This window comes from Cyclopterus lumpus, chromosome 23 (assembly GCF_009769545.1).
Source record: "Cyclopterus lumpus isolate fCycLum1 chromosome 23, fCycLum1.pri, whole genome shotgun sequence".
Classification (NCBI taxonomy): domain Eukaryota; kingdom Metazoa; phylum Chordata; class Actinopteri; order Perciformes; family Cyclopteridae; genus Cyclopterus; species Cyclopterus lumpus.
The window spans coordinates 6,029,711-6,042,287 of record NC_046988.1 but is presented as its reverse complement, the minus strand read 5'-3'; the positions used below and the strand labels follow the sequence as shown (position 1 = coordinate 6,042,287).

Here is a 12,577-nt window from a genome sequence, read left to right as displayed (position 1 = left end):
TATATACAGACCTTTACCATGAATAGTATACAATATGTGTCAATCATGGGAAAGGGAGAAACATGTAAAAGTAAACATTTATTTCAAACAAATGTCAAGTCTAATCGAAAGGAGAAGAGAAGAGAACAGCAGAGAGGACACGAGATGACGAGAGAGGGGCAGCAAACAAAAAACTGCTGCGATAGCAGAGACCTCAGAGAGAATAACATACAGCTCAGACCTCCAACAGAAAAGAGACCCACAAATGAAAGGATGTGAAAGAAATGGGACAGAGGGAAAGAGATCGAGAGAACATGTGCAACAAAGATAAAGAGGAGAATAAAATATGAAAACTGAGAATTAAATGGAGTTGATAAAAAGAAAGTGGAATTTAAAGTGAAATAAGAAGGTATACGTGTAACATAACAAGGGGAAACTGGACCAGACAGTTGACCGAAACATTGAAGGACACAAGAACAACGTAGAGGAGAGGGTGAGATAAATATAAGAAAAGGGACAAAACAGAAAGACAGCCTAGATGAAGAAGGTCAAACTAATTGGAAGTGGATGAGAAGAAAGACAAAGCAAAGAGAGGAAATACTCTGGGCTGCAATTTCAGTTGATTGGAGATTTATCTGCCTTAAAGACTACAAGCTGAGACAAAAGAACAATCTGAAAAGGGACTAGAGATAAGAAAGATAAGCAAAGAGGAGGAAAAAAACAAAGAAGCTCTCGGCCCTTAGTTATAATTTACAAATAATAGTAGTAAGAAAAGAGTATAATGTTACTGGACTGGACTGTTTCTCAACAAAGTGAAACATGAACTAGAGTGACTGGAGCCTCAGTGTTGCACAGATATCATTTCTAACTAAAATGACCAAACTATTCTGAGCAGGGGTGGAGAGCTTATGAAAGAGAATGAAATGAAAAAAAAGAAAAACAAAATCACTGATGCTCAGCTTATTAAATTCAAGGAGGGGTGAGAGGTGTTGCCGGGCAGCAGGTTGAGGTTCTTGTTGGGGGGGGTGGGCAATCCTGTTGAATCCCTCTTATAAACCAACCCCCCTCCCATTGATTAACCTGGACCTGTGTGATTACAGAGCAAACTCAATCATCTGTCCATTGGAGAACAAACAATAAGGAAAGAGGACAGGGGCTAATGCAGAGGCTATAAGGAAAACTCACTGTAATGAATCTATTAATTTCTCTACAACACCAGCATAGCTAATGTCCTCGAAGACAAGACGATTATATTAATCATTAGCTCGTCAGCTAATGAAATAGCAGGGTTTAAAAATAAAAAAAAGATGGGCTTATCGTGCTTCTTGCACATACATAGCCTCCGTTTTTTTCTTCTTTTTTCCTCACACATAGCAGACTGGAGCACAGTGTGCCAGCTGGATATCTCCTCAAAAGTGAGTCAGAGAAGGAAAGCGAGAGCGAGAGAAGGTGTGAGGGTGCCAGGGAACAAGAAATGAAAAGACATCCTCGGCCAGAGAAGTAGCATTAGAGAGGGGGGAGTGTGTGTGTGTGTGGGGTGGGGTGGGGGGGGGGGGGGGGTATCCCTAGGCAGTAGTTGAATACTGGATTTAGACTCACTAGGTTGTATTAAAATCTATAACATTTGTATACTATATGTCTCATGTGGATTCGTTATTTCCTGCAACCAGTGCAGAGACAATATGACAGAGGCATGACCGTCTGACCTCAGTAAGTGATGCTGACAGTAAAGCACAGCCCTCTGGACAGAGACGTGCCTTTTTCGTGAGACAGAGAGAGAAAGGGAGAGAGAGATAATTAAATGGAGCCACTATAGGACCTTAATTAGACCTCTGGGGCACTTGAGATCCAACTGCTGTCCAAAGAAAGTGTTTTCACCAGACAATGAGACACATTTCCCTCTTATCGAAGCTCCCTCTCTCTCTCTCTCTCTCTCTCTCTCTCTCTCTCTCTCTTTCTCCATCTCTCTCTCTCTCTCTCTCATGCCTGTCTATTTGCATGGAGGAAAGGTGATTAGGGAAGTACGTGGGTTTTTGAGTGGGCACGCAGCTGCCAGTGCGTGTTTTCCAATAACTGTTTAAGAAACAGAAAACAAAAAGGACTGTAGTGAGATCAATACGCTCAGAGCGATATCCAACGGCAGCCCCACACCCCCACCCCACATTCCCACCCACCTCGACACGGTCACCCACTGCGCACCGGCGCGTGTGCCCAAATGCCCGATATGCGTGGTCAGAAATTGAGCGCCGAGACTTACCGCAGTAGAGAACCAGCAGCGCTGTCAGAAGCACCACAGCCCAGAAAGTTGACGACATTCTCGGCAAGCGACTGGCATCCTTGCGCCTTGCCAACCTTGACACTGACGCCATTGAACTAAACGGATGCACTTCCTCTTCGAGCAGACGAATACAAATCAAAGATGGTAATCTCACAATCCTTCCCGGCCTCTCACAATGCTCATATCTCCGCGTGTAATCCCACAAAAAGACATGTCAAGACGGAGCAACTGATAGAAAAGCGGTGGTTCGCTCCTTTGGGGTTTGGTCGGGTTGCCGGTGCGCAAAAGAAAAGGTCACATCTTCCTTAGGAATTCCAGTTAGGAAATAAACGCAGTGTGTTTTTTTTTTGTTTTTTTTTATTCTCTTCGTCCAGAAACACAAGTTGGTACGCGTCCCTTGTTAGTCGTCCCAAAGTGTTTGAACCTCAATTTTAGTCCTATGTTTGAGTAAAAGGTAGCGCGCGGCGCTGGTGCCCGAAGACTGCGTTGAGTTAATTCTCAAAGTGTTCAATCACCTATACCGCAGCGTCGTAAAAGCTCCTTTCACCTGTGGTAGGTTCCCTCGCTTCTCTCGAGCCTCAGCAGCCCCGACAGCAGAGCCCAGAGACCGGGTTGAAAAAGGAACGCGGCGCTATAAAATCCGCGGAATGAACGCCTGGACGGATGAAGGAGGGCTGGTCGTAAAAGGGGGAAAAAGTCATTTAAGCTCTCGGTTTGGGAACGAAGTAAAGATGAGGGATCCCAGCAAGCTCACAGTGAGTGAACGCAGGATGGAGAATGGACAGAGCGACTGTGGGAGAAAGGAGCGCGAGGAAAAGTGCGCACTGTGCGACTCCAAGTGATTTTTTCTTTTTTTTTTCTTCTCCAAATTGAAACATTCAAATAATCGATATTACGTCAGCAATAAGCTACTTGAGGTCGCAGTTTATAGTGATATCACAACAGCTCGATGGCGTACGGGTAAATAACTCGTCTTACATCATAAAAGCAGTGTGAATCACGGCTTAATATGGTATTTATTGATTTTATATGATGTATTTCTGGTTTGATTTTTTTTAATCCATATTGACAGTGATATTTAAACACGGGACATTAATCAATTATTACATTTTGTATAATTACATTTTGTATATGTGTTGCTGTTGCTGCAAGATTACAATTACTCCTTGAAAAGTGGCATCGGGGAACAAATGGCTTGAGGTGCTTTGACTTTACTCATGCGTACGTGTTGCCACTATGTTGCTTCTCTACATTCACCAGTGGGGAATAATCACTTCTATATATTTATAAGGATATATTTTACAAACGCGCATGCTGTATGATGATCACATACAACATGACGTGTAGAAGGAGCAAACCAAACGTGATAAGGATAGCTCCACCAAAACGCATCAGCTATTGTGGTATACAAATATAACAACTTTGTTTCAGCACAACAATCAATTTTGATACATTGATAACCTTTTTGGTAATAATAATGCTTTATGCACAAACAAAGTTGCCGCATAAAGCTGCTGAACAAGGTGAAGCATTCGGCGGTATTAGTGCAGGTATTCTCCTCAGCACCACAGACAGCGTCAGTGTCTGACCCCTCAGCTCCACAGACAGCGCTAGTGTCTGACCCCTCAGCACCACAGACAGCGCTAGTGTCTGACCCCTCAGCACCACAGACAGCGCTAGTGTCTGAACCCATAGCTCCACAGACAGCGCTAGTGTCTGACCCCTCAGCACCACAGACAGCGCTAGTGTCTGACCCCTCAGCACCACAGACAGCGCTAGTGTCTGAACCCATAGCTCCACAGACAGCGTCAGTGTCTGACCCCTCAGCACCACAGACAGCGCCAGTGTCTGACCCCTCAGCACCACAGACAGCGTCAGTGTCTGACCCCTCAGCTCCACAGACAGCGCTAGTGTCTGACCCCTCAGCACCACAGACAGCGCTAGTGTCTGAACCCTCAGCACCACAGACAGCGTCAGTGTCTGACTCCCTCAGCACCGTGGATAGCGCCAGTGTCTGAACCCTCAGCACCGTGGACAGCGCAAGTGTCTGACCCCCTCAGCACCGTGGACAGCGTCAGTGTCTGACCCCTCAGCACCACGGACAGCGTCAGTGTCTGAACCCTCAGCACCGTGGACAGCGTCAGTGTCTGACCCCTCAGCACCACGGACAGCGTCAGTGTCTGACCCCTCAGCACCACGGACAGCGTCAGTGTCTGAACCCTCAGCACCGTGGGATAACGCCAGTGTCTGACCCCTCAGCACCACAGATAGCGCCAGTGTCTGACCCCTCAGCACCACAGACAGCGTCAGTGTCTGACCCCTCAGCTCCACAGACAGCGCTAGTGTCTGACCCCTCAGCACCACAGACAGCGCTAGTGTCTGAACCCTCAGCACCACAGACAGCGTCAGTGTCTGACTCCCTCAGCACCGTGGATAGCGCCAGTGTCTGAACCCTCAGCACCGTGGACAGCGCTAGTGTCTGACCCCCTCAGCACCGTGGACAGCGTCAGTGTCTGACCCCTCAGCACCACGGACAGCGTCAGTGTCTGAACCCTCAGCACCGTGGACAGCGTCAGTGTCTGACCCCTCAGCACCACGGACAGCGTCAGTGTCTGACCCCTCAGCACCACGGACAGCGTCAGTGTCTGAACCCTCAGCACCACGGACAGTGCCAGTGTCTGACCCCCTCAGCACCGTGGGATAACGCCAGTGTCTGACCCCTCAGCACCACAGATAGCGCCAGTGTCTGACCCCTCAGCACCACAGATAGCGCCAGTGTCTGAACCCTCAGCACCGTGGACAGCGCTAATGTCTCACCCCCTCAGCACTGCGGACAGCGTCAGTGTCTGACCCCTCAGCACCACGGACAGCGTCAGTGTCTGACCCCCTCAGCACCGTGGACAGCGCCAGTGTCTGACCCCCTCAGCACCGCGGACAGCGCCACTGAGCGGCTCTACGCTCTGGCTGCCCCCCTGTCAAGCTGAAGCTGGCTCAGTCTGCTGGCAGTGAGGCTCTGGAGGCCTCTGTGCATTCACCTCAATACCCCCTTTCATGCATACTAAAGTTAAACCTCTGCCCTCACCATCTTGTGGTGAATAAATATGCATGAACAAACAACATATTCAAGCCAAAAACTGCAGGTTCTATTCTGGAGCTAATCGACATGGCCTTTCAGCTTGGCTATCGTTTCCAAACAGTTCCTTTATAGAGACTCCAAGTCACCCCTGCTTAGGCTCGCTGTAGCAATGTGCACTGGAGCTCTTGTAAGCCACTGGGTGTAGTAAAATAGTAAATTGCTGTGTTTCCTTATCAGTCCCTGTAAACCTCTTAATCTGTATGTTGTTGCTCTCATCAGTAACTGTTGTCCGTAGCAATCTGTAAAGTGGACATATCCTCCTAAATCATCTGTGCCTTTTCCCCGACCCACTTCTCTCCATTTCCTTGTGCTGCGGCGCTGATCTTAAAAGCAGTGGACTCTCTGTACACAGTCAATTACAGCTCTGGTGGGAAAGCACTGGCACGGTGCCTCCTACGTGGTGGTGTGTCAGTGACTGTGGCACTAATAGCAAGGCCAAAGCCTCATTGGCGGGCACACACACCTACACACACACACACACACACACACACACACACACACACACTACACACATTATTTCAATGCAAAGTGTGCAATTAAGCATATATGCAATCGGTTTCATCTGTCTTTCTGTTTTTCTCTCACACATTCACACCCCAAAAAAGTAGACATTTGCTATCAGCTCGGATATAACACATGAGATGTGGCCTGCATCCCCCTCCTTCACTTTTACATAACATTTCTCAAACTCCAAACAGAATGAAGCACACAGGGCATGAAAACAATGACTTGGATATTGTTATTTTTGAGGATGTTACCCTTCCCTTCAGAGGCTTTAAAGTTGAACAAAAAGATACTGGGTGACTCAATGTTTTGGCTGTGAACCGTGATAAAATATGATCTTATTCCCGTACATGGATCGACATTGTGGCACTGGTTCTCCTGGCCCTCTTTGTTCGCTGCTGCTTAGCGCTGAGGTCTGGCCTCAGTTGAAGTTCAAACGGATTTGTAAAATATCTGAGCAGTTTAAATGGTGTTTTAAAATGTAGATGAGGCTGCCAAGGGCAAGAGCTTGGAACAATTTAATAAACATATTCCTTTGGTAGAGACATGATCCACCAACTGAGCAAGCAGGACTAGAAAAAAATCTCCTTTTCCAGTTCTGATGCAAAACTAAGTCAACCAGCTGTGGGCTGAACCAATACAATATTTTATATTTTTAACTTATTTTTAACTTCAACTGTATTACATTTGTCATATATATACATACATACATACACACACAGACACACACACACACACACACACAAACACACACACACACATACATACATGCAATTTGGCCTCTATATTTAACCCATCCTTAGCAATTTGGGAGCTCGGGATACAACTCACGGTTCAGTGTCTTGCTCAAGGACTCTTCGACAAACGTATGGGGAGAGCAGGGATCGAACCGGTCACTCTACCCATGAGCCACAGTCGCCGTAGAACTGTAACTCTATTTATTTTGTATATCAGGGTTAACGTATTTGAATATCACCATGTATTCATGTCTGGTCTTCGATTGGTCACAGGCTTTTCCGTCCAACAGGTTGGCGAGGAGCAAATCTCAATACTGTGAATGCTTCTGATTCCCAGGCGATGATTAATGATTTTGATCACCTCCTGAACTTCACTCTAACCCTCAACTACACACTGTGCAACTGGTAAGGCTATTAATGCTCTAGGAACAGATAAATCAATGAACACAGTACCGCAGCCAGAAGAAGTGTAAGTTTATGATTTGGTCTGTGAATTTAGTATGCATTTTACACTCTGTCCTCTAGATATTAGCTTCTTAAAGTTGAAATAGGGAGATAATGCCAGAATTAAATAAAAACAAAAACAAAATAATTGTTCCTATTTATTTTACTCCATGTATTCATATACTCAGAATATTATTGATTTTATAATGTATTCTTTATTCATATAATATTGGACACTTCATGCCTCTCCCATTGATAAGCCTCCTGCTGCAGCTGTTAACTGATTATTGGCAGTAGCCAACAAGACGTTTTATTGATTTCGCATGAAATTTACACGTCAGTGGTACCTTAAAGGGGAGGAGCAGGAAGAACTGCACACAGTTGTATAGTGTAACTTTACACAGCAACAAAGCAGGAAACTGACTGATTCTGGCAACACTCATTTCCTTTAAACGCTTAGGAGTCACAGGACTCATGTAAAAGATTATTTGATACGGAGTCGCTCCTTTACAACACTTTGCGTAGGGAATCTGAAAAGTGCCCGGTGTGGTTGCAATCACAACCTCACAACCTGTGTCCCTGTAACTGACTACTTTAGTGGGCATATACTTAAAATCCTGTCACAGGATTTCCGAGGCGTTACAGCATATCTGTTCATAAACCTCTAAATACAATATTGTACGTCTATGAGCAGCAGGATGGATTAGTCAGGGCAGCCAGTATATACAAGGTCAAACAAGGACGCATGAGGTCTTAATTAGGTGGGAAAGGAGGCTTTTCTCCACCAAGGCCCCATTTTGGCTTTAGGCTGATGTATAACTTGACATAACAGATCTTATCTTATGAAGAGGCAATTTGGCATCCAAACACTGCTGTGTTTTCTTTTCATTTTGAACAATAATGAATGAGAGCCCAACATGTCAAATAACATATTAAGTGTCAGCAGTAATAAAACAACATTGTCTCCCGACTGGAGCATCACTGAGCACCTGAGACCTGACCTTTCCCTGAGCCTCTTCCCTTTGATCTGTCCAGACACAAGCTACGTCCTCTTTATTGGGCCACAAGGAGGGCTTTGAACTTAGCTTGCCACTCAGGGATGTAAACGAACAGAGTGTTTTATGGTAGCACAGCAGGCTTCCTCTTACTGTCATGGATTAAGAGAAAGAGAGGAAACCGAGAAGCCTTTTCAGCACTCTGAATATCTGCGAAACAGTTGCTCACCACTGAGTGGAAGTAAGACAGACGTCTCTGTCTTAATACTCAAGCTGAATGGAGTCAGCAAGTTAATTGCTGTGCTGATAACGTGTCAGCATAATAGTAACATTTCTCATTCTGGCTCTCAGCAATGACGATATCTTCTAATTTCGTCTTTTATTGAAAACAATATCAATGTGGTATGAACCGTTTGGAATACAGATAAAAAGCATATGTCCTCGGCATTTTTCACTGACTGAGATTGTTTGTTTCAGGGTGAAAAGTCAAATGAACAAGTGAATTATGAATAAGTATACACTTACCTAGCATTGCCTCCCATTAATAATGCACTTTCTTTACAGAGCCACAGTAGCAGCCAAATAAGGCTGTACTTATAGGATACTAAAAGTTTTGTTCGCCAAAGATAATCTTCACAAATAAACACCACTTTGATGATTTTTGAAGAGTCCATGCAATGGAGTAGAAAGCTGATGTCAGGCTGTAAACAAACTCCACCGCGGTCGCATGAGTTGAGGATACACAGCGAGGCCGTGAAGGTGGAGTATTTGGCGTGATGACAACTGACTTTTGTAAGACACTTAAAATCGTAATAATTGTATTAAGTGTATTAACTGACATATTTTATACAAAAGTACAAACAATTAAAATGTCTTCAGCTTGTGTTAACCACAGCCCTTATTTCAGGCGACAGAAATAAATAAATAAAATCCATTGATTTAGAGATGAGGGAACCGGAAATACAAACATGTTGACTGATTTCTCGGTTTCAGGACTAACTGTGACAAGAACAGCATCTCAATGTTCTTGCTGCATTCATGCAACGTGGGCAGAATGGGAAGAACGAGAAAACGGACAGTAACCGACTTGGAAGTTCACGCATTCACACGTTAATCCAGGGAAAGCCAGCCCCCCGTGTAGCCTTGTAGTAATCTGTAGCTAATTAACTAGCCTCGATTTAGATGTAACGAACTGGGAGATTGAGCTTTCGTTTCGGAAGTCTCTCCTGTTATTGTGGATATCAATATGTCAATTATATCGAAAAACAAACTATATTAGCTATCTCTGTGTTGACATATGAGAAACATTAAATCATGGATGAACTCTCATTAAAATCCAATATTTGACATCAGCCTCCTCTTCTGATATACTATTTATACCTAATGTCTTATAAGTAAACCGGTGTCATATGTATTATTTTGCAATTAATTACAACACCATTTTTCAATCCAGTATTCAATATCCCAACTCAATCTGTGAAAACATTTTCTGTTTTTATTTTTGACATGTAATTCGCATGTTTTACGATGTGGAATGGAAACATAATATGTCCACTCCTCAATCTAGTTTTATGACAGCTGGCCATAACCGAAACCGCACTGACATTCGACTATGAGATGGAGTAATAATACAGTGTACTTTCCACTCTAATGGAGATATGTGACTACAATCAAATGCATTCTATTCCAGCACCTCCTGCTGACATCTCTGATTACCTGTGATCCCACATGTGTACGTACGCTGTGCATGTGTGATGGTGTGCGTGCATCTTCTCCCACATGTGGGAACAAACACAAAAAAATGAACAATTAAGGTGATGATGCTGACTGTGATGATTATACGCATGAGATTAATGTCTTGACCCTCCATCGCTCTATCGTCAAGTTGACCCGAGAGCAGTGGTCGGCGAACCCCTCATGACGGTTTTCTCTTCTTGCAGCAAATTAACATTTCGAGAAATGTAAACGTATCTAAGGGATAATATGCCTTCCAGCAGCGGTGGTGAATGCTGATCCCTAAATGGGGGGAACATCGTGACCAACCTGTTCCCCGCATCAGTCTCTCTGCAGTCATTTACAAATGGACAACAGGTGCATTTGCTCGTGTTGCCTTCTGGCTTGTCTTCTTTCCGAAGGCTGGAAGAAAAATTAAATCGAGAAGAGGAATGATGCCCGAATTGAAAGAAAGGAAAATTAGGTACATCTATTTTTGTGTGTTTTTTTCTTTCTTGTTTTAACATAAACATTACTGATGGCTTCAACATGGATGCTGCATTTTAAAGTTGTTTGCAATAGGCCAGCTTCTAATTCAATGGAGTCAACTTTGCAACCAACAGTTTTTGTTGTTTGTTTGCCCTCTACGGCAAAGATTTGCTGAGCTTGAGCACACACAACATGCATCCATTGACTCGATCTGTATTTGCTCGGGGCTGTTTGTCTGTCACCTGCCTCTGACCCCTATCATGCCGGATCATAGATTATCACCATAGTGATGGACTGGTTGGACCACTCAAACATGGAGCCTCCTTCTTTTGCTTCGCTGCTGCTTGGTCCTTCGGGGTTTAACATTGTTACTCATTTTACGACACAGAAACAAGCTGCATTTTTTTTTTTAATTGCCTCTTTTTTAAAAAAGACCCTCACATAACACTGTACATTTTGGATCCTTCTGTTTGGAAATATTCTATCCCCCAATATCATACGTCTTTTTATGTCTATCCCCCACCTCAACATTTCTCCTCCCCAATCCCTGTTAATTAGTATTTCTCACTGCATCCATTGCAGCTGGGTGCTGCAGGTAACCTATTTGCATACATTGTTCAAGAATGGTAATTGAATGGGGTGCTCTCAGAAATCATGACCAGAATCATTTTGTGTTGCTTTGTTGTGAGTATCGCTCTATTCATGGCAGATGAAAGAGCTTTTATTATCCCATTAAGGGGCTAGTGACGCGATGGCTACCGTTTCCTCTCAATGCTACGTTTTACTGGGGGGAGAACTTGTTAATAGGATCCCGACAATGACAATTATCTGCAGGCAATTCTCTTTCTTGTCAACGAGGTCCCATTAATTGCATTTACAGACTCTGAAATGAAGTATGGCGAATGCTTTAAGTCAACGACTCCCCAACTAATTTGCATGGTAATGAATATATTTTTCTGGGAATCTGAAATCATCACATATGGGATTTTTTGGAAGCAATGCTGTGAGATGCTTGGAAATAGAAGTCAGGGAATAGGAAGTGAGCGTGAAGCCAGGCTTGAATCAAAGTCATTGTGTGTACATTTCCCGTTGGTTTAAATCTGCCACGCTCAGTCTAAAGCCTGTAAAAGGGCCATTTATAGAAGGGAAACTGTGCCTCCTTACAGAAGCTTAACTGACGGCCATTGTTTTACCGTAATAACACTGTGTCTCAGAGAAAACAAATCCATTTTGGAAAACATGATTGATTTCTAAATGGGTTAAGAACTTTCTGATTATAAACAAATACAATGCTAAAGATTTACTTGTGGAGGAGAGGAAGATTTCATTTTTCCATCATGCTTCCGGCTGCTTGGCAATCTGCTGGCTCTTCATCCATATCCGATCAAAAACCACCACCTTGTTGGGTATTCGATCAATCCCAGACAGACCGGCAGCAGCCTAATCTCTCCTCCAGTCAGAGCCCCGCTCTAGCCTTTCACCTGGCCTCAACGTTTCTAACTTCCCTGACCTCGGTGCTCAGCTATTCCTTCAAACCCTTTGCATACTATTTTCCCAACCCTTCTATCTCAAAACTGGACATTCCCTTCAGACCGTTTCCATTCTACTGCTCCCAACTTTCCCCTCCAGCATTTTAATATCTTCCCAGTATCTCCTCGCTCCCCCCAGCCCCTGGCCTCCACATCGCACCCTTTCATATTTTCTGTCAGGATCTCTTTTTTGGCCAAACTCTATCCTAGCGTCTCTTTCATTCCGCAGACCTCTTTACAACTCCAGTCTCCTTGGCTCAGCTCGGACTTCTGCACATTTTGCTTTCTGTATCTTTCTTTTTCTCTCAACACCAAGAACTGAGCAGTAGAAGGACAGGAATCTGTATTTTTGGAAAAAAACAAACACAAATTGACAGACCTGAATCCTCCGGGTGGCTTTATGGATTCTCAGCGCGGCGTTGAGCAAGAGCCTTGTGTGGCCATGCGAGACCAGCCACTAGAAGGCTAAACACAAAATAACCCCCAAAGAGATCCGGGGATATGGGATATGTGTCTGCACTATCTAACAATCTCAGTCGGCTAGAATAGCAATATACAGTAAACTCAGGGGATGAAAGCCTGATGGAGGAATAGGTAGTTTGGTGGGGGTTTTTTTGGGGGGGGGGTTATATGTGATCATATGGCACAGATTGGAAAGGTGTGATCATTTATTTTCTGGTGATTTCCGGTTGGAGCGGAACAAAACCTGACCTTGCCCAGGCCCAATCTGTTCTTTTATTGCACCAAAGTGCGTTGACAGCCAAACAAATGTA

General features: G+C 44.2%; 1 protein-coding gene across 1 annotated transcript in view; it reads right to left on the bottom strand.

Moving 5' to 3' along the window:
• The window catches only part of tafa5a (TAFA chemokine like family member 5a), a 172,303-nt gene extending 169,955 nt beyond the window's left edge, over nt 1–2,348 (bottom strand). The window contains exon 1 of the mRNA XM_034526825.1: nt 2,237–2,348. Coding sequence (XP_034382716.1) covers nt 2,237–2,348 — 112 coding nt within the window. The remainder of the gene's footprint in view (nt 1–2,236) is intronic.
• Nucleotides 2,349–12,577: the final 10,229 nt, after the last annotated feature.